Source organism: Camarhynchus parvulus, unplaced genomic scaffold, assembly GCF_901933205.1.
Source record: "Camarhynchus parvulus unplaced genomic scaffold, STF_HiC, whole genome shotgun sequence".
Classification (NCBI taxonomy): domain Eukaryota; kingdom Metazoa; phylum Chordata; class Aves; order Passeriformes; family Thraupidae; genus Camarhynchus; species Camarhynchus parvulus.
The window spans coordinates 109,463-132,144 of NW_022148446.1; the positions used below are offsets into that span (position 1 = coordinate 109,463).

General features: G+C 40.1%; 1 protein-coding gene across 1 annotated transcript in view; it reads right to left on the reverse strand.

Moving 5' to 3' along the window:
- LOC115916766 (RNA-binding protein FUS-like) overlaps window positions 1–22,682 on the reverse strand; it is a 31,085-nt gene that overhangs the window by 6,731 nt on the left and 1,672 nt on the right. The window contains exons 2-8 of the mRNA XM_030970505.1: window positions 20,277–20,301; window positions 20,009–20,160; window positions 16,905–17,043; window positions 13,210–13,370; window positions 10,602–10,625; window positions 2,006–2,086; window positions 742–774 (exon numbers count right to left, since the gene is read on the reverse strand). Coding sequence (XP_030826365.1) covers window positions 742–774; window positions 2,006–2,086; window positions 10,602–10,625; window positions 13,210–13,370; window positions 16,905–17,043; window positions 20,009–20,160; window positions 20,277–20,301 — 615 coding nt within the window. The remainder of the gene's footprint in view (window positions 1–741; window positions 775–2,005; window positions 2,087–10,601; window positions 10,626–13,209; window positions 13,371–16,904; window positions 17,044–20,008; window positions 20,161–20,276; window positions 20,302–22,682) is intronic.

Here is a 22,682-nt window from a genome sequence, read left to right on the forward strand (position 1 = left end):
CCCCAGCCCAGGGCTCAGCAATTGGCCCCAAAGTTCCTCCCCCGTGTGTTGCTCTCTGAGTTGTCCTGCTCACCTACAATTAATTAATTAATTAGTGTTAATTAGCATTCATTACTGACAATAAATGCTAATTAACCCCAGGGCTCAAAAACAGGCCCCTTGTACTAACCCTATTAATTACCACTAATTAATCCCTTAAATTAACTCCAGCCCAATCCCGTATTTCCCCTTCATTACCACTAATTAACTCCAAAATAAACCCCATTAATTACCCCGTTAATTAATGCCAACATCGTTAACTACATCCCACTTCATTCCTGCTAATTAACCCTAATTATCCCATTAATCAATCCCAACCTGATCTTTTACTCAACCTATTAATTACCACTAATTAATCCCCTTACTTTAATTAACACCAGCACAATCTCTAATTCTTTATTACCATTAATTAACCCCATTAATTAACCTCACCACCACCTATTAGATTCCAATTTATTCCCACTAATGACCCTAATTATTCCCAATATAAATTTTTAAAAATTCCATTAATCACCACTAATTAATCCCTTTAATTAGTCCCAACTAAATATCATATTCTTTGTTTTATTACCACTAATGAACCTCCATTAATTACCCTTTATTCTAATTAATTAACCCCCAATAAATCCCATTAATTACCACATTAATTAATGTCAGCACTAGCAATTATTACCCGTTAATTACCCCTAATAAATTAATTACCTGGGTCATGCCTGGGCCCCTGGTCCCGGGGTCCTTTGGGGCCACACATGAAAAAGAAAAACAAATTATGCAAATTAGAGGGGCGGGACCTGGGCGTGGTCAACCCAAACCCCGCCCCCTTTTCCTTGGCCCCGCCCCTTCCTGCCCCTCCCAGGCCCCATTTTGGGGGCAAAACCCCCAAATTTGGCACCAAAATTCTCCTTTTTTTTCACCTGAAATTCAAATTCTGGAACCTTCTCCCCAAAAAGGCTCCGAGTTTTCCTTTTTCTTCATTTTTTTCTGAATTTTTTCTTAATTTTTTCCCATTTTTCAAGAAATTTTTTTGTCATTTTTTTCTGTTTTCCCCTCATTTCTTCACCACTTTTTCCTCTTATTTTTCCTCCATTTTCTCCTCATTTTTCTCCATTTTCCCCTCATTTTTTCTCCATTTTCCCTTTAATTTTTTTTCTCAGTTTCTCCTCTTTTTTCTCCATTTTTCCCCTTTTTTTCCCCCCTTTGTTTTTAATTTTTTCCCTTATTTTTCACTCAATTTTCCCTTCATTTTTCCACCTTCTTTTCTCCATTTCTCCCACATTTTTTCGATATTTTTCTTCCATTTCCCTCTTAATTTTTCTCATTTTCTCCTGATTTTTTTCCACCATTCCCCTAAATTTCTCCCTTATTTTTCTTTTAAATTTTTCCTTTATTTTTTTCCTTTTCCCCCTCATTTTTCACTCAATTTCCCCCTCATTTTTCCCTTCATTTTCCACTCTTTTCCCCTCATTTTTGCCACTTTTTCACCACCAAAAATTCACTTTTTTCCCTTCCGTTTTGGGTCCACTGCAGCTCCGACCTCACCCCCATTTTGGGGCAATTTCCACCTTTTTTATTTTATTATTATTTTTTCCACCTTTTTTTTTCCACCAAAAAACCAAAAAAACCTCAAGGTCACCGGCGCTTCCACCAAAAACCTGAAATTTGGGGTTTTTCCCCCGAAACCACCAAACCACCATTTGTTTTTCACACATGCAGCCTTCTGACCAAAAATCACCTTTTTTACCCCCAAACCCACCCTTGATAAAAAACCAACCAAAAATCACCATTTGGACCTCATTTTTCCACCATTTTCACCCAAAATTCACCTTCTCCTCTCCATTCCCAGCACCTCCATTCCATTGCCGGGGGGATTTTCCCCCGCGCAGGAAAAATGGGGGAAAAATCCACCACTTGTGCATTTTGGCCTTTTTTCGCGTTTGGGGTCGAAACCTCGAATTTTGGGACTTACCACCGAATTTATTGAAGCCACCACGCTCACCACCGCTGAGGAGATAAATTAGAAGATAATCAGGAATTTTGGAAGCCCTGCCTCAAACCGGGAGTGCGGAAAACTCAACAGCAGTCGGGAGAAAAATCACCTTTTTTGGGCTTTTTTTGGGCAAATTTTGGGCTTTTGTTCGTGTAATTTTGGGGCTTTTTTTCAGCTTTTTTCATGCAAATTTTGGGCTTTTTTCAGATTTTTTTGGGCTTTTTTCAGGCAAATTTTGGGCTTTTTTCAGCTTTTTTTGGGCTTTTTCACGCTTTCGCGCTCTTTGCCGGGCTTTTTTTCAGCTTTTTTCATGCAAATTTGGGGCTTTTTTTCAGCTTTTTTTGGGCTTTTTTCGGGCAAATTTTGGGCTTTTTTCAGCTTTTTTTGGGCTTTTTTCAGCTTTTTTTCACGCAATTTTTGGGCTTTTTTCAGTTTTTCATGCCATTTTGGTTTTTTCATTTTTTGGGCTTTTTTCAGGCAAATTTTGGGCTTTTTTCAGCTTTTTTTTTGGGTTTTTTTCAGCTTTTTTGGGCAATTTTTGGGCTTTTTTTCAGCTTTTTTTCACGTAATTTTTGGGCTTTTTTTCAGATTTTTTTGGGCATTTTGGGCTTTTTTCAGCTTTTTTCCTGGGCCTTTTTTTCAGCTTTTTTTCACGTAATTTTTGGGCTTTTTTTCAGCTTTTTTCATGCCATTTTTGGGCTTTTTTTCAGATTTTTTTGGGCTTTTTTCCGGCAAATTTTGGACTTTTTTCAGCTTTTTTTGGGCTTTTTTCAGCTTTTTTTTGGGGCCTTTTTTCAGCTTTTTTTGGGCAAATTTTGGGCTTTTTTCAGCTTTTTTTGGGCCTTTTTTCACTTTTTTTCACGCAATTTTTGGGCTTTTTTTCAGATTTTTTGGGCTTTTTTGGGCAAATTTTGGTCTTTTTGTAATTCAATTTTGGGCTTTTTTCAGTTTTTTTTTGGAAACTTTGGGCAAATTTTGGCCTTTTTTAAATGCAATTTTTGGGCTTTTTTCAGAATTTTTTGGGCAAAATTTGGGCTTTTTTCATGCAACTTTTGGGCTTTTTTCAGACTCTTTTTGGGCTTCTTTCAGATTTTTTTTGGGCAAATTTTGGGCTTTTTTCATGCAATTTTTAGGCTTTTTTCAGATTTTTTTTGGCAAAATTTGGTCTTTCTATAATGCAATTGTTGGGCTTTTTCCAGCTTTTTTTGGGATTTTTTCAGCTTTTCTTGGGCAATTTTTGGGCTTTTTTTCATGCAATTTTTGGGGTTTCTTCAGATTATTTTTGGCAAATTCTGGTCTTTTTTAATGCAATTTCAGGGTTTTTTCAGCTTTTTTGGGCAAATTTTGGGCTTTTTTTGGTCAATTTTTTGGTAATTTTTGGGATTTTCTTTTGCTTTCTTGGACAACTTTTGGGCCATTCTGGAACTTTTTTTAGGGCAATTTTTCAGCAATTCTGGCCCCTATTTTCTGGATTGTTTTTCCTTTTTTGGTCATTTTTGGTGGTTTTTTTTAGCCAATCTGTTTTGCAATCTTTGGGCTTTTTGGGGCACTTCTTAGGCTATTTTTGGGTGTTTTTTTTTTTTGGGCTTTTTGGGGAATTTTTTTTTCTTTTTTTGGGCAATTTATGGGCTTTTTTTGGAGGGAATTTTGGGCTATTTTTTAAAAATTCTTGGGCAAATTTTGAGGTTTTTTTAGGGCAAATTTGGAGCTTTTTTGGGGCAATTTTTGGGCTTTTTTTTGGCATTTATTGAGCATTTTGGGGCTTTTTTTGGCCTTTTTACAGTCAACTTTTGGTCATTTTTTGGTTATTTTTTGGCCTTTTTTCAGGCAACTTTTGGGCCTTTTTTGCGTCAATTCTTGATTATTTTTCGGGCAATTTTTGAGCTTTGCTTTTACTTTTTGGCCTTTTTTTCAAACAACTTTCAGGCCTTTTTTAGGACAATTTTCAGGCTTTTTTCTTCCCTGTTTTTGGCAATTTTGGGGCTTTTTTTTTTGCTTTTTTTGCCTTTTTTTTGGGAGTTTTTTCCTCGCCGCCGACGTTTTTTCCTCCTGGCCGCAGCAGGGTTGGGATTGAGCCCAAAATTGGGGGAAAAACAAAAAAAATTCCCAAAAAATCGGATTTTTTCCCATTTCCCCCCTCCTGGATCTCCCCCTCCTGAGCCTTTGGCAACAATCGAAATTTGCATTTTTTCCTCTTTTTTTTTTTGCCCTTTTCTGCCTTTTTTGAACCCAAAACAGCGGCGGATTTTGAGTTTTCGCTGCTTTTTTTTCACACCTGCAGCACACAAAAGGCAGAGTTGGTAAAACACGTTTGGAACAACAAAATCCCCCCAATCCCCCCCAAATACTCACCTGGCCAGCCCCAAAAAGTTCCTTTTTCCACCCAAAAACCGGCCGCAGAACCACCACAAAATTCACTTTTTTTGGCCTTTTTTTGTTGCACCATTGAAACCAATTTTTCACCCTTTTTTTTGCGTTTTTATCACCTTTTTTTGGCATTTTTTCACCAATTTTTCCCTTTTTTTTTGCATTTTTTCCCCTTTTTTTCCAATTTTTTCACCAATTTTTCACCTTTTTTTGTTGTGTTTTTTCACATTTTTTTGGCATTTTTTCACCAAATTTTCTCTTCCATTTTGCATTTTTTCACCCTTTTTTTTGCATTTTTTCACCCTTTTTCCAATTTTTTCACCAATTTTTCACCTTTTTTTTTTTTTTTGTTTTTTACTTTTTTTCCAATTTTTTTCCCAATTTTTCACCTTTTTTTGTTGCGTTTTTTCACCTTTTTTGGCATTTTTTCACCAATTTTTCCCTTTTTTTTTTGCATTTTTTCCCCTTTTTTTCCAATTTTTTAACCAATTTTTCACCTTTTTTTGGCATTTTTTGACCTATTTTTCCCTTTTTTTTTTTGCATTTTTTCCACTCTTTTTCCAATTTTTTCCCCAATTTTTCACCTTTTTTTGTTGCATTTTTTCACCTTTTTTTGGCATTTTTTCACCAATTTTTCCCTTTTTTTTTTGCATTTTTCCCCTTTTTTCCAATTTTTTCACCAATTTTTCACCTTTTTTTTTGTTGTGTTTTTTCACATTTTTTTGGCATTTTCATTTTCTCTCCTTTTGCATTTTTCACCATTTTTCTCTTTTTTATTTTGCATTTTTCACCTTTTTTTTTTTTTTGCATTTTTTTCACTCTTTTTCCAATTTTTCACCAATTCTTCACCACCTTTTTTTTGGTTTTCCCCTTGTGGGTTTTGCCTTTTTTTGCATTTTTTTTCCCTTTTTTTCCAATTTTTTCCCCCAATTTTTCACCAATCTCTCTTTTTTTGTGCATTTTTTTCCTTTTTTTTTTCCCCAAATTTTCTCTTCTTTTGCTTTTTTTTTTTTTTTTGCATTTTTTCCCCTTTTTCCCAATTTTTTCCCCAATTTTTCACTTTGTTTTTTGCATTTTTCCCCAATTTTTCACTTTTTTGTTGCGTTTTTCACCTTTTTTGGCATTTTTTCACCAATTTTCCCTCTTTTTTTGCGTTTTTTCACCTTTTTCCATTTTTTACCAGTTTTTTCACCTTTTTTTTCCAGTTTTTTCACCAATTTTTCACTTTTTGCATTTTTTTCACCTTTTTATTCCAATTTTTCCCCAATTTTCACTTTTTTTTTTTTTTTTTTTGCTGCGTTTTTCACCTTTTTTCCAATTTTTTTCAATACATTTTTTTGCATTTTTTTTTTTGCATTTTTTTCACCTTTTTATTCCAATTTTCCCCAATTTTTCACTTTTTGTTGCGTTTTTTCACCTTTTTTTCCAATTTTTTCACCAATTTTTCACCTTTTTTTTGCATTTTTTTCACCTTTTTTATTCCAATTTTCCCCAATTTTTCACCTTTTTGTTGCGTTTTTTCACCTTTTTTTCCAATTTTTTCCCCAATTTTTCACCTTTTTTTTTGCATTTTTTTCACCTTTTTTTCCCAATTTTTTCACCTTATTTTTCCCTCCTCCTTTTGCTCTTTTTTCCATTTTTTAATTCTCTTTTCCCCTCATTTTTCACCTTTTTTTTTCCCATTATTAACCCATTTTTACCCTTTTTCTTCCTCTTTTTTCTTTCCATTTCTTGCACTTTTCTCTTGCTATTTTTACATTCATTTTTTTCACCATTTCCCCCTTTTTTTGGCATTTTTAACCCATTTTTCCCTCTTTTTTTTGCATTTTTCAAACCATTATTTTCCCCTTTTCGCTGCTTTTTTCCCCATTTTTTATTTCCTTCACTTTTTTCCTTTTTCTCTCCCATTTCTTAAACCATTTTCACCTTTTTATTCTATTTTTTCCTTTACCATTTTTCTGTTTCTTCCTTTTTCTGTTTCCTCTCCTTTTTTATTTCCATTTTTCACCAATTTCCCCTTTTCTCCCCATTTTTTCCCATTTCCCCTTTTTCTTTCCATTTCCCACTTTTACAATTTCTTCCTTTCCTCATTTTTCCAACATTTCCAAACCAATTTTTTCCCCATTTCCCCAAAAGTTTTATTTTTCAATTCTTTTTTCTTTTCCTTTTCTTTCCAATCTTTCTCCTCTTTTCTTCTTTTTCCCTTTTTTTGCCATTTTTTCACCATTTTCTCTCCTTTCTTCTTTGTTTTTTCACCATTTTTTTGCTTTTTTTTGGCTTTTTTTTTGCTATTTTTCACCACTTCAAACCCATTTTTCCCCTTTTTCCATTTTTCCCATTTTCCCTTTTTTCCCACTTTTAACCATTTTCCCAATTTTTTTACCACTCCCTCTCATTTTTTTCCTTTTTTATCATTTTAAACCATTTTTGCCCTTTTTTATTTCCTATTTTCAACCCTTTTTTGTCCTTTTAAACCTTTTTTTTGGTGATTTTTAACCATTTTTTGGTCCTTTTTAACCATTTTTTTTGTCCTTTTCAACCTTTTTTTTGTGATTTTTAACCCTTTTTTGTCCTTTTTTTAACCCTTTTTTGTCATTTTTAACCATTTTTTGTGATTTTCAACCCTTTTTTGTCCTTTTTAACCTTTTTTTGGTGATTTTTAACCTTTTTTTGGTCCTTTTCAACCATTTTTTGTCCTTTTTAACCATTTTTGGTCCTTTTTAACCATTTTTTGGCTTTTTTCCCCTTTTTCACCATTTTCACCATTTCCAAGCACCGGGACACCAAAATTTCCTCTCCAGGGACCCCGAACGTTTCCAATCCAGTGGATTTGCCCTCCAAATCCACTTTTTTCACCTTTTTTCCACCTTTTTTTTCACCTTTTTTTCACCTTTTTTCTCTGCAGTGACCTCAAAACGCACCAGTCGGTTTTTTTCCATTTTTCACCTTTTTTCCCCCAATTTTTTCCCCTAAATTCCACCATTTAGACCTTTGAATATTTCCATTTTTCTCTATTTTTCCCCCTAAATTCCACATTTTAATCACATTTTTCCCTCCAAATTTCACCTTTTTCCTTCAGGATTTTTCCTTCATTTTACCCCCCAAAATCCACTTTTTTTTTCCCGTATTTTTCCCTCTCCTTCCACCTTTTTTTCTCAATATTTCCCCCAAAATTCACTTTTTTTCTTCCTCAGATTTACCACCATTTTTAAGCATTTTTTCCCCTAAAATTCCATTTTTTTCTCAATATTTTTCCCAAATTCCACCTTTTTTCCCTCAATATTTTCCCCCTGCCGGGACCAGAGGCTGCAGGTGACCTTGGCAACATTTTCCTTTTTTTTGTTTCCCAAAATTTCAATTTTTCCATTTTTTATTCCACCAAAAATCCATTTTTTCTTTTTTTTTTACCCAAACCACTTTTTTTATAATTTTTTTCACTTTTTTCTCACCCAAACCCCATTTTTTCCCATTTCTCCACCTTTTCCTACCCAAACCATTTTTCCCCATTTCCCCCCATTTTTCCTTTATTCTCTTGGAATTTTTCCTGTTTTCCTACAAATTCTCCCCCATAATTTCATTTTCCCCTCATTTTTACCAATTTTACTACAATTTTTTCTCATTTTCCACCGTTTCTCCCCATATTCCCTCAATTTTCCCCATTTTCTCCCCAATTTTCCCTCATTTTGCCCCCAATTTTCCTTCATTTTTCTCATTTTTTCCTCATTTTCCCCCCATTTTCTCCCCTTATTTTCCTACAATTTTTCCTTGTTTTTCCCCCATTTTTCCCCATTATTTTCCACCCATTTTCTTCCCATTTTTCCTCCACCTTTCCCCCAATTTTTCTCCCATTTTCCCCCTTTTCTCCCAATTTTTCTTAATTTCCCCACCATTTTCCTACAATTTTCCCCATTTTCTTCCCAATTTTTCCCCATTTTCTTCCTGATTTTCCCCCATTTTTTCCTTATTTTCTCCCCCATTTTTCCTAATTTTTCTCCCCAATTTTTCCCCATTTTCTCCCCAATTTTCCCCACTTTTTACCCCATTCTCCCTCATTTTTTCTTTATTTCCCCACCGTTTTCTCCCCCATTTTTCTACAACTTTTCCTCATTTTCCCCCTTTTCCCATTTTTCCTAATTTTTCTCCCCATTTCTCCAACATTTTCCATTTTCTAATTTTCCTCCATTTGCTCATTTTTTCATTTTTCCCTCATTTTTTCTTTTTCCCCCATTTTTTCCCAAATTTTCCCCATTTTTTCCCTCTATTTTCCCTCATTTTCCTACAACTTTTCCCTCTTTTCTTCCCAAACTTTCCCTCATTTTCCTCCAATTTTTCCTCCACCTTCCCCCCATTTTTCCCGATTTTTTTCTCCCATTTTCTCCCCCATTTTTTCCTTCTTTCTCCCCATTTTCTCTCCAATTTCTTTCCAGATTTTCCCCATTTCTCTTCCATTTTCCCCCTTTTTTTTCCTAATTTTTCCCCCATTTCCTCTCTGTCCTTACCCATTTTGGGCTGTCCATTTTTGGTTCCCCATTTCCCTCCTGTCCCAGTACCCATTTTGGGCTGAATCCCTGCGATTTCGGTCACTCACCCCATGGAGCTGCCCCATTTCCCCCCCATCCCAGTGCCCATTTTGGGCTGAATTTCTGCGATTTCGGTGTCACCCAATTCCCCATTTCCCCCCTGTCTCCCAGTGCCCATTTTGGTGTGAATTCCTGTGATTTTGGCATCACCCATTTCCCCATTTCCTGCCCTGTCCCTGTGCCCATTTTGGGCTCAATCCCTGCAATTTCGGTGTCACCCAATTCCCCATGTCCCCCCCATCCCAGTGCCCATTTTGGGCTCAATCCCTGCAATTTTGGTGTCACTCACCCCATGGCCGCGCCCCGGTTGATGCCCCATTTCCCTCCTGTCCCTGTGCCCATTTTGGGCTCAATCCCTGCGATTCCCGTCACTCACCCAATTCCCCATGTCCCCCCATGCCCATTTTGGGCTCAATCCCTGCAGTTTTGGTGTCAATTCCTGACCCCCCATGCCCATTTTGGGCGGAATCCCTGCGGTTCTGGGTCACTCACCCAATTCCCCATGTCCCCCCATGCCCATTTTGGGCTCAATCCCTGCGATTTCGGTGTCAATTCCTGACCCCCCATGCCCATTTTGGGCTCAATCCCTGCGATTCCCGTCACTCACCCAATTCCCCATTTCCCCCCCATCCCAGAGCCCATTTTAGGCCGAATCCCTGCGGTTTCAGTGTCAATTCCCATTTCTCCCCATGCCCACATTTTGGGCTGAATCCCTGCGGTTCTGGGTCACTCACCCCATGGAGCTGCCCCAGTTCCCCCCATGCCCATTTTGGGCTGAATTCCTGCAGTTTCAGTGTCACCCAATTCCCCATGTCCCCCCCATCCCAGTGCCCATTTTGGGCTCAATCCCTGTGGTTTCGGTGTCAATTCCTGACCCCCCATGCCCATTTTGGGCTGAATCCCTGCGGTTCCAGTCACTCACCCAATTCCCCATGTCCCCCCCATGCCCATTTTGGGCGGAATCCCTGCGGTTCCGGGTCACTCAACCCATGGAGCTGCCCCAGTTCCCCCCATGCCCATTTTGGGCGGAATTCCTGCGTTTTTCGGTCAGTCACCCAATTCCCCATTTCCCCACCCAGTGCCCATTTTGGGCTGAATCCCCTCGTTTCGGTGTCACCCCATGGACCCCCCCCCATGCCCATTTTGGGCTCAATCCCTGCGGTTCCGGTCACTCACCCCATGGCCCCCATTGCCCCATCCCAGAGCCGCTCCACCGCCCATTGGTAGGCCGGCACCCGGCTGCGGGGGGTTGCAGTGCAATCCCATTTCTCCCCATGCCCACATTTGGGCTGAAGCCCGCGGTCCCCCGTCCTGCCCCATGCTGTTGGCCCCATTGGGGACAAACCCAAATTTAGGGAAAATCCAAAAAATGGGAATTTCGGGGTAAATTGAGGGGTTTTTGGACCCAAAATGGCCCCAAATCTGGGGGGATTCTGCCCCAAATCCACTCCCAAACCTCCCATCCTGCCCGAGGCTGTTGGCGCGAATGGGGAGAAAACCCAAAATTAGGGAAAATCCAAAAAAATGGGAAATTTGGCCAAAATTTGAGGGGTTTTGGACCCGCACGCCCCAAATCTGAGGGGATTCTGCCCCAACCGAGGGGATTCTGCCCCAAATCCACCCCAAGCCCCCGTCCTGCCCGTAGCTGTTGGCTGGAATGGGGAGAAAAAGGCAAAATTAGGGAAAATCAAAAAAAAAAAGGGAAATTTGGGGAAAATTTGAGGGGTTTTGGACCCAAAAATGGCCCCAAATCTGAGGGGATTCTGCCCCCAAATCCACCCCAAACCCCCGTCCTGCCCGTAGCTGTTGGCTGGAATGGGGAGAAAAAGCCAAAATTAGGGAAAATCCAAAAAAAATGGGAATTTTGGGGAAAATTTGAGGGGTTTTGGACCCGAACGCGGCCCCAAATCTGAGGGGATTCTGCCCCAAATCCACCCCAAACCCCCGTCCTGCCCGTAGCTGTTGGCCGGAATGGGGAGAAAAACCCAAAATTAGGGAAAATCCAAAAAAAATGGGAAATTTGGGGAAAATTTGAGGGGTTTTGGACCCGAACGCGGCCCCAAATCTGAGGGAATTCTGCCCCAAATCCGAGGGGATTCTGCCCCAAATCCACCCCAAACCCCCCATCCTGCCCGGAGCTGTTGGCTGGAATGGGGAGAAAAAGGCAAAATTAGGGAAAATCCAAAAAAAATGGGAATTTTGGGGAAAATTTGAGGGGTTTTGGACCCGAACGCGGCCCCAAATCTGAGGGAATTCTGCCCCAAATCAGTCCCAAATCCACCCCAAACCCCCGTCCTGCCCAGAGCTGTTGGCTGGAAATGGGGGGAAAAGATGGGAATTAGGGAAAATTGGGAATTAAAAAAAAAAACTGAGAAAATTGGGGAAAATTTGGGGGAAAATTGGGGAAAAATTAAGGAAAAATCAGGGGAAATTTGGAGAAAAATTCAGGGGAAATTTGGGGGAAAATTCAGGAAAAATCAGGGGAAATTAAGGGGAAAACTCAGGGGAAATTTGGGGGAAAATTAAGGAAAAAATCAGGGAAAATTTAGGTGAAAATTGGGAGAAAATTCAGGAAAAATTAAGAGAAATTTGGAGGAAAATTCAGGGGAAATTTGGGGGAAAATTAAGGAAAAAATAAGGGAAAATTTGGGAGGAAATTTGGAGAAAAATTCAGGGGAAATTTGGGGAAAAATTAAGGAAAAATCAGGGGAAAAATGGTGGAAATCAGAGGAAAATTGGAGAAAAAACAGGGAAAATTGGGAAAAAATGGGGGGAAATTTGGAGAAAAAACAGAGAAAAACCCAGGAAGATTTGGGGGAAAATCAGGAAATTTGGGGGAAACTGGGGGGCCTGAGTCCCAAATTTGATGGATTCTGCCCCAACCCACAACCCCCCCCCTCCCTGCGAGAGCAACGGGGGAAATTTGGGGAAAATTGAGCAAAATTTGGGCAAAATCGGAAAAAGTTTTGCCCAAAATCTGTGTATTTCACCCCAAAATTCCAATTTTTTTTGGGAATTTCACTTATATTTCTGGATGTAATTTGGGGGGGGTTGTAGGACGACTATTCCCATCCCAAATCCCCCAAAATTGAGCCAATTTCACACAAGAATTCACAATTTTAGTCGTGATTTTTCCCAAAATCGGCCGATTTCACCCCAAAATTCCATTTTTTTTGGGAATTGCACTCACGTCCCCGGATATCTTTTGGGTTGGGTTGTAGGACGACTGTTCCCACCCCAAATCCCTGAATTCCAGCCCAAAATCCCCCAAAAATCTCCCAATTTCAGCCGATTTTAGTCCCGATTTTGCCCAAAATCGGCCGATTTCACCCCAAAATTCCATTTTTTTTGGGAATTTCACTCATATTTCTGGATGTGATTGGGGTGGGGTTGTAGGACGACTGTCACCACCCCAAATCCCCCCAAAATCCCCAAATTTCAACCGATTTCACTCCTGGTTTCACACAAAACTCCCCAGATTTTGCCCAAAATCGACCGATTTCACCCCAAAATTCCAATTTTTTGGGGGAATTTCACTCATATTTCTGGATGTGATTTGGGTGGGGTTGTAGGACGACTGTCACCACCCCAAATCCCTGAATTCCAGCCCAAAATCCCCCCCAAATCCTCCAAAATTGGCCGATTTTAGTGCCAATTTTGCCCAAATCTGGAAGATTTCACCCCAAAATTCCAATTTTTCAGGGGAATTTCACTCAGATCCCAGAATGTGATTTGGGGTGGGGTTGTAGGACGACTGTTCCCACCCCAAATCCCCCAATTTCAGCCGATTTTAGTCCCGATTTCACACAAAAATTCACAATTTCACTCCCGATTTTGCCCAAAACCGGCCAATTTCACCCCAAAATTCCAATTTTTTGGGGGAATTTCACTCTGATCCCAGGATATGATTTGGGTGATGTTGTAGGCCGACTGTTCCCACCCCAAATCCCCCAATTTCAGCCGATTTTAGTCCCGATTTCACACAAAAATTAAACAATTTCACTCACATTTTGCCCCCCAAAATCCCGGTGTTTTTGGGACTGTCACTCACAGGCCCCGGAGCTGTACTGGCCCTGCTGGCTGTAGCTCGGGGGCGCTGTAGGACGACTGTTCCCATCCCAAATCCCCCAAAACTGAGCCGATTTCACACAAAAATTAAACAATTTCACTCCCGATTTTGCCCAAAACCGGCCGATTTCGCCCCAAAATCCCGGTGTTTTTGGGACTGTCACTCACAGGCCCCGGAGCTGTACTGGCCCTGCTGGCTGTAGCTCGGCGGCGCGCTGTAGGACGACTGTTGCCCGTAGCTCTGCTGGCTGTAGCCCCCGCTCTGCTGCTGGCTGTAGCCGCCGCTCGGCGCCTGCCCGTAGCTGGAGCTGCCGGAGCCGCTGCCGTAACTGGGGGGAAAAACGGCCATTTCGGTCAAAAACGGCCATTTCCGTCAAAAACGGCCATTTCGGTCAAAAACGGCCATTTCGGTCAAAAACCGCCATCTCGGTCAAAAACGGCCAGTTCGGTCAAAAACGGCCATTTCGGTCAAAACGGCCATCTCGGCCAAAAACGGCCATTTCGGTCAAAACGGCCATTTCCGTCAAAACGCCAGTTCGGTCAAAACGGCCATTTCCGTCAAAAACGCCATTTCGGCCAAAACGGCCATTTTGGCCAAAACGCCGGTTCCGGTCAAAAACGGCCATTTCGGTCAAAAACGGCCATTTCCGTCAAAAACGGCCAGTTCGGTCAAAAACGGCCATCTCGGTCAAAAACGGCCATCTCGGTCAAAAACGGCTGTTTCCGTCAAAAATGGCCATTTCGGTCAAAAACGGCCATTTCGGTCAAAAACGGCCAGTTCGGTCAAAAACGGCCAGTTCGGTCAAAAACGGCCATTTCAGTCAAAAACGGCCATTTCGGTCAAAAACGGCCATTTCGGTCAAAAACGGCCATTTCGGTCAAAAACGGCCATTTCCGTCAAAAACGGCCATTTCGGTCAAAAACGGCCATTTCCGTCAAAAACGGCCATTTCCGTCAAAAACGGCCAGTTCGGTCAAAAACGGCCATCTCGGTCAAAAACGGCCATCTCGGTCAAAAACGGCTGTTTCCGTCAAAAACGGCCATTTCGGTCAAAAACGGCCATTTCGGTCAAAAACGGCCATTTCGGTCAAAAACGGCCATTTCCGTCAAAAACGGCCATTTCGGTCAAAAACGGCCATTTCGGTCAAAAACGGCCAGTTCGGTCAAAAACGGCCATCTCGGTCAAAAACGGCCAGTTCGGTCAAAAACGGCCATTTCCGTCAAAAACGCCATTTCGGTCAAAACGGCCATTTCGGTCAAAAACGGCCAGTTCGGTCAAAAACGGCCATTTCGGTCAAAAACAGCCATTTCGGTCAAAAACGGCTGTTTCCGTCAAAAATGGCCATTTCGGTCAAAAACGGCCATTTCGGTCAAAAACGGCCAGTTCGGTCAAAAACGGCCATTTCAGTCAAAAATGGCCATTTCGGTCAAAAACGGCCATTTCGGTCAAAAATGGCCATTTGGGGAGGAAAAATGGGAATTGGGGGATGAAACGGGGCGGGGAGAGATGGGGGAACACAACAAACAGCAGGAATTGATCAAAACATAGATTGAGATTGCCTGAAAAACAGCTGGAAGTTCAGCCGAAAAATACGCAGAATTTGACCAAAAACCACCCAAAATTCACCCAGAATTTGACCAAAAACCACCCAAAAAACACCCAGAATTTGACCAAAATGCACCCAAAAAACACCCAAAAACCAGCTGAAAATCACCCAAAAAACACCTGGAATTTACCCAAAACAACCCAAAATTTCCCCCAAAAACCATCTGGAATTCCACCCAAAACCCACCCAGAATTTGACCAAAAACCACCCAAAAAACACCCAGAATTTGACCAAAATCCACTCAGAATACACCCAAAAACCAGCTGGAATTTCACCCAAAACCACCCAGAATTTGACCAAAAACCACCCAGAATTCACCCAGAATTTGACCCAAAAAACCCCTGGAATTTACCCCAAAAAAACCCACAATTTGGCCAAAAACCATCCAAAAACCACCCAGAATTTGGCCAAAAACCACCCAGAATTCACCCAGAATTTGAACAAAAACCACCCAGAATCCACCCAAAAAACATCAAGAATTCACCCAAAAACCACCTGGAATTTACCCAAAAAAAACCCAAATTTGACCAAAAACCATCCAAAAAATACCAATTTACCCAAAAAATCCAAAATTTGACCAAAACAAACCCCTCCAGATTGCCAAAACTAGATCACCCAAAAACACCTGCAATTTACCCAAAAAATAACCAAAATTTGACTAAAAACCACCCAAAAAATCCACCCAGAATTTGACCAAAATCCACCCATAATTTGACCCAAAACCACCCAAAAATCACCCAAAAAACACCTGGAATTTACCCAAAAAATAACAGGAATTTCACCCAAAACCCATCTGGAATTCCACCCAAAACCTCCCAGAATTCACCCAAAGAACACCTGGAACTTATCCAAAAAATAACCAGAATTTCACCCAAAAAGAGCTCAAATTTGCCCGAAAAACACCTGGAATTTGACACAAAAAACATCTGGAATTCACCCAAAAAATAACTAAAATTTCACCCAAAACCACCCAGAATTAACCCAAAAAACAACTGAAATTCGCCCAAAAAATAACCAAAATTTCCTCCAAAACCAGCCAGAATTTCAGCCAAAAACCACCTGAAAACTGACCCCAAAACAGCCGGAATTTCACCCAAAAACCACCCAGAATTCCCCAAAATCCAGGGAATTTGACCCAAAAACTTCTAAAATTCCCCAAATCCAGGAAATTGGAGCCAAAAACTCCTGGAATTCCCCAAAATTCAAGGAATTAGACCCAAAATCCCCAGAATTCATCCCAAAACTCCTGGAATTCCCCAAAATTCAAGGAATTAGACCCAAAACCACCAAAATTCACCCCAAAAACTCCTGGAATTCCCCAAAATTCAAGGAATTAGACCCAAAACCACCCGGAATTCACCCCAAAAAATCCAGAATTCCCCAAAATTTGAAGAATTAGACCCAAAACCACCAAAATTTATCCAAAACTCCTGGAATTCCCCAAAATTCAAGGAATTAGACCCAAAATCCCCAGAATTTCACCCAAAACTCCTGGAATTCCCCAAAATTTGAAAAATTAGACCCAAAACCACCAAAATTCACCCCAAAAACTCCTGGAATTCCCCAAAATTTGAAGAATTAGACCCAAAACCACCAAAATTTATCCAAAACTCCTGGAATTCCCCAGAATTCAAGGAATTAGACCCAAAACGCCCAAAATTCACCCCAAAAATCCAGAATTTCACCCAAAAAAACCCCAGAATTCCACCCAAAAAACGGGATGTAGACCCAAAAGGAGACAAGGATCAACGGAAAACGCAGGGAATTGACCCAAAATCGCCAGGAATTAGATAAAATAATTAATAATTAACAAATAATGAGTTAATTAATCGCCTTGCCCGAGGCCGCTGCAGGGGCTGGGAGTAGCCAGGGTAGGAGGAGGTTTGGGGTCAGTGGTTTGGAGTTTAATTAGTGATAACTAACAATTAATAAATATTAATTAATTAATTAATGAGTTAATTAATCACCTGCCCGAGGCCGCTGCAGGGGCTGCGAGTGCCCGGGGTAGGAGGAGGTTTGGGGTCAATGGTTTGGAGTTTAATTAGTGATAACTAACAATTAATAAATATTAATTAATTAATTAATTAATTAATCGCCTTGCCCGAGGCCACTGCAGGGGCTGTGAATACCCAGGGTAGGAGGAGGTTTGGGGTCAGTGGCAGTGACTGGGGCGGGTTTGGGGTCACCGGTTTGGTGTTTATATTAACAATAATCACTAATAACTATTAATTAGCAATTAATGAGTTCATTAATCACCTGCCCGAGGCCGAGGCCGCGGCGGGGGGCTGTGAGTAGCCAGGGTAGGAGGAGGTTTGGCCGTAGCTGCCCTGCGAGCTCTGCCCGGACCCGAAGCCGCCGGAGCCGTAGGAAGGAGGAGCCGCCGGCGCCGAGTAACCTGCGGGGGAATTAATTAGCCATTAATTAGCGCTAATGAACGTCTGCTTAAAAAACAGGGGGGGGAAGAAGGGAAAAATGGGGGAATAACAGGAAAGAAATGGGGAAATTGGGGGAAAAAAGCAGAAGGGAATTGTAAAATTGGGGGGGAAAGCAGGGAAATGGGAAGCAATTAACAACTAATTAGTGGTAATTAATGTTTGATTTGAAATTGGGAACAAATGGGAAATAATTAACAATTAACGCTAATTACAGTTTAATTAAAAAATGGGGAAAAACAGGAGAAATTGGGGGGGATGGGGAAAAGCCAGGGGGGATTGGGAAATGATTAATAATTAATTAAAGGTAATTAAGGTTTAATTTTAAAATTATATTAAAATTGGGAAAAAATGAATTAAAATTGGAGGAAAAGAAACAGAGGAAACTGGAGGGGAAAAGGGGAAATTGAGGGAAAAACCAGAAGGGAATCGGGAAATTTGGGGGAAAAACCAGAGAAATTGGGAAACAATTAAGAATTAATTAATGGTAATTAATGGTTAATTAAAAAAAGAGGGGAAAAGGGGAAATTCGGGGGAAAATGGGGAAAAAATGGGAAATTGGGAAACAATTAATTAATTAAAGCGATTTAGAAATGAGGAGAAAACAAGGAAAATTGGGGGGAAAACAGGAGAAACTGGGAAACAATTAACAATTGATTAATGTTAATTACAAATTGATTTTAAAATAGAGAGGAAAACAGGAAAATTAGGAAATAATTACCAATTAATTGGGGCTTTCAGGGCAGATTTGAGCTCAGGTTTGGGGCCAAAAATGCCAATTTTGGGTCCAACAGGATCCAAAAATGGGGATTTTGGGGAATTTGGGGATTTTTCTGGAATTTGGGGATTTTTGGGGTAAAAAACCTGGAATTTTTGGGAACTTTTGGGGATGTTTTGGGGATTTTTGGGCTCTGTCACTGCTCTCACTCTGCCCTGGCAGTTTTGGGCCCAAAAGTGTCAATTTTGGGTCCAACAGGATACAAGAATGGGGATTTTTGGGAATTTGGAGGATTTTTCTTCAATTTTTGGGATTTTTAGGCTGGAAAAACGGAGATTTTTGGGAACTTTTGGGGATTTTTGGGAACTTTTGGGGCTTTTTGGGCTCTGTCACTGCTCTCACTCTGCCCAGGCAGTTCTGGGTCAGTTTTGGGACCAAAAGTGCCAATTTTGGGTCCAACGGGATACAAAAATGGGGATTTTTGGGAATTTGCCAGTATTTTCTAATATTTGGGCATTTTTGGGCTAAAAAACGGAGATTTTTGGGAACTTTTGGGGATTTTTGGGCTCACTCAGTGCTCTGGCTCTGCCCAGGCAGTTCTGGGTCAGTTTTGGGTCCAGAATTGTCAATTTTGGGGCCAAAAGTGCCGATTTTGGGTCCAATGGGATCAAAAATGGGGATTTTTGGGAATTTGGAGGATTTTTCTTCAATTTGGGGATTTTTAGGCTGGAAAATGGAGATTTTTGGGAACTTTTGGGGCTTTTTGGGAACTTTTGGGGCTTTTTGGGAACTTTTGGGGATTTTTGGGCTCTGCACGCTGCCTCCCAGCAGTCGGTTGGGCAAGATACAAAATGGGTTTTTGGGATTTGGAGGTTTTTCCATTTGGGTTTTTGGGCTGGAAAAACGGAGATTTTTGGGAACTTTTGGGGATTTTGGGGAACTTTTGGGGATTTTTGGGGGATTTTTGGTCTCTGCCACTGCTCTAGCTCTGCCCAGGCAGTTTTGTGCCCGCTTTAGGTCCAAAAGTGCCGATTTTGGGTCCAACAGGATACAAAAATGGGGATTTTTGGGAATTTGGGGATTTTTGGGATATTTTCTCTCACTCACTGCTCTGGCTCTGCCCAGGTAGTTCTGGGGTCAGCTCTGGGGCTTTCAAGGCAGCTTTGAGCTCAGGTTTGGGGCCAAAAGTGCCAATTTTGGGTCCGATGAGGTACAAGAATGGGGATTTTGGGGATTTTTGGGGATTTTTGGGCTCACTCACTGCTCTGGCTCTGCCCAGGCAGTTCTGGGCAGGTTTGGGTCAGCTTTGAGTCTGTTTTGGGTCGAGAAGTGCCAATTTTGGGTCCAAAAGCGCCGATTTTGGGTCCAACGGGATACAGAGATGGGCATTTTTGGGAATTTTTGTGAATTTTTGGCTCACTCACTGCTCTGGCTCTGCCCAGGCACTTCTGGGCAGGGTTGGGTCAGTTTTGAGTCTGTTTTGGGTCCAGAAGTGCCGATTTTGGGTCCAATGGGATACAAGGACGGGGATTTTGGGGATTTTGGTGAATATTTGGGGTTTTCTCTCTCACTCACCGCTCTGGCTCTGTCCGTAGGAGGATCCATACCCGCCCTGTCCATACCCCGTGTCCCAGCTCTGCCCCTGGGGCTCCTCTGGGCTCAGTTTTGGGTCCGATGGGGTAGAACAACGGGGATTTTAGGGATTTTGGTGACTATTTGGGGTTTTTTCTCTCACTCACCGCTCTGGCTCTGCCCAGGCAGTTCTAAGGTCAGCTCTGGGGCTCTCAAGGCAGATTTGAGCTCAGTTTTGGGTCCAATGGAGCAGATTTTGGGTCCGATGGGGTAGAACAACGGGAATTTTTGGGATTTTGGTGAATATTTGGGGTTTTCTCTCTCACTCACCGCTCTGGCTCTGTCCATAGGATCTGTACCCGTGTCCCAGCTCTGCCCCTGGGGCACCTCTGGGCTCAGTTTTGGGTCCAATGGGATACAAGGACGGGGATTTTGGGGATTTTGGTGACTATTTGGGGTTTTTTCTCTCACTCACCGCTCTGGCTCTGCCCAGGCAGTTCTGGGGTCAGCTCTGGGGCTCTCAAGGCAGATTTGAGCTCAGTTTTGGGTCCAATGGAGCAGATTTTGGGTCCAATGGGGTAGAACAACGGGGATTTTGGGGATTTTGGTGACTATTTGGGGTTTTCTCTCTCACTCACCGCTCTGGCTCTGCCCGTAGGAGGATCCATACCCGCCCTGTCCGTACCCCGTGTCCGAGCTCTGCCCGTAGCCCCCGTAGCTCTGCTGCCCGTAGCTCTGCCCCCCGCCCTGCGAGTAGCTCTGGCTGGGGGGGGCGGGGTAGGCGCCGTAACTGAGGAGGAAAAAAAAAAAAAAAAAAAAAAATCCCAAATTTGGGACAAATTCCCAACGGAAATGGGAGAACTGTAGGGGTGGGGAAGGGTTAAAATGGGAGGGGGGGTGTCGTACCTTTGGGTCGCCGTCTGGCTGTAATCTGGGGAGGAAAGGGTTAAAAGTTGAGGTTAATCAAGGGAAAAACGCTTAAAAAATCAATTTTCTATATTTATTACATCTGGGGAGGAAAGGGTTGAAAGTTGAGGTTAATCAAGGGAAAAACGCCTAAAAAATCAATTTTCTAGAATTAAATCTGGGGAGGAAAGGGTTAAAAGTTGAAGTTAATCAAGGCAAAAACGCTTAAAAAATCAATTTTCTAGAATTAAATCTGGGGAGGAAAGGGTTAAAAGTTGAGGTTACTCAAGCAAAAATTGTTTAAAAGAAATGTATTTTCTACAATTAACTAAATCTGGGGAGGAAGGAGTTAAAATTCAGGTTAATCAAGCAAAAAACACTTAAAAGAAATCAATTTTCTGTATTTATTACATCTGTGGAGGAAGGGGTTAAAAATCGAGATTAATCAAGCCAAATTTGCCTAAAATAAATCTATTTTCTATAGTTAATTAAATCTTGGGAGAAAAGGGTTAAAAGTTGAGGTTAATCAAGGAAAAAACACTTAAAAGAAATCAATTTTCTATAATTAATTCAATCTGGGCAATAAGAGATTAAAAGTTTAGGTTAATCAAGCAGAAATTGCTTAAAATAAATCGATTTTTGTATTTATTCTGTCTGGGCAGGAAGGGGTTAAAAATTCAGGTTAATCGAGCGAGAATTGCTTAAAAGAAATCAATTTTCTATAATTAATTCAATCTGGGGAGGGAATAGGTTAAAAGTTGAGGTTAATCAAGCAGAAATTGCTTACAATAAATCGATTTTCTGTATTTATTACAGCTGGGGAGGAAGGGGTTAAAAACTGAGATTAATCAAGCAAGAATTGCTTAAAATAAATGTATTTTCTATAATTAATTAAATCTCCGGAGAAAAAGGTTAAAAATTGAGGTCAATCAATCAGAAGGTCCTTAAAATAAGTTTTTTATTTTTTTGTTAAATCCGAGGAGGAAATGGTTAAAAAATTGGGGTTAAATCATTAGAAATTGCTTAAAAGAAATGGGTTTCTCCTAATTTGTTAAATCTGGGGAGGAAAGGGTTAAAAAATTGGGGCTAATTACTCCAAAATAAACAAAAAAAATCGATTATTAATTTAAAATACACGTTAATATTTATAACACCGTTATGTTTCAAGCTAAACAACAAAATAATAAAGAATTAATTAATTTCAAAAGCCAGATTTTCCCTGATTTAATTAATATTTCTTAATTGCTACAAAACTATTTAAATCATGGAAGCAACAATAAAAATATCTTGAAATCGATCTGGTTAATTAAAGGTATTGGTTATTAATTAAGCGGCTTTCATTGGGAAAAAAAACCTTGAAAAAATTCGTTTATTAAGCATTAATTAATACCTTTAATTAGATCATTTCCTACAGCACTAAATATCCACAGTGTGGCTTTAAATATAAATATTAATCACTTTTCAATTAATCGATTTGTTGCTATTAACTACAAACAAACCCCTTTCAATTACACACAACTGAAAATCTTAAAATTAATTAAACAATCCCAAATTATAATTAATAAATACCCTTAATTAAATTATTCCCTTCACATTTTTCGTTGTTATTAAGGAGATTTTAATTAAGCAAAAAGCAAACAAATAACTCAGCTTATTAGTTATTAATACCCCTAATGAATACCTGTGCAATGCCAGCAAGTAATTAGTTATTATTATTACTCATTAATACAACGCTTGTAATTAGGAAAATTAGCACAAACTGAACAATAAATCCGTGTATTTAAAGGTGTTTTACACTAATTTCTACAATTAAAGTACTTCCTTAATGATTAATAACACAAATTAACTATCTCAAAGATATTTCACACCCATCTCCTTAATTAAAATCCAATTAACACCCAATGATTTATCAATAAACTGATTCTGTTTTCACTTTTGTTGTCTAATTAAAAGCACTTAATTAACCAAAAATCGCACCCTATTAATATCGAAAAGCTTTCATAAAATCTATTCGTTTTAAATTATTAATTAAACGCTTCCAATTATTAAAAAATTAGCTAAATAACTTCAAATAACATTTCAACGCTTAAAAAGCAGAAAAATATCTTTAAATAAAGAAATCTCTTTATCGGCGGTATTATTATTGACAGGAAGGTCCTAACTACAGAAATAAAATTAAAAGCGCCTTAATATAAATAAATTTTATGAATTCGATTAAATAATTCGGAGTAATTTTTGATTTTAGGCCAAAAATAGCGAAATTTCAGCAGAAACTAAAGAAAAATTTGGGTGTTTCATTCAGCCAAAAGCACCAAATCCCTGCTGGAGGGTGGAATTTCCCGCCCAAAAAGAAAATTCATATTTATCTCCCCAGAATCACGGTAAAATTCGGAATTTTAATGGTAA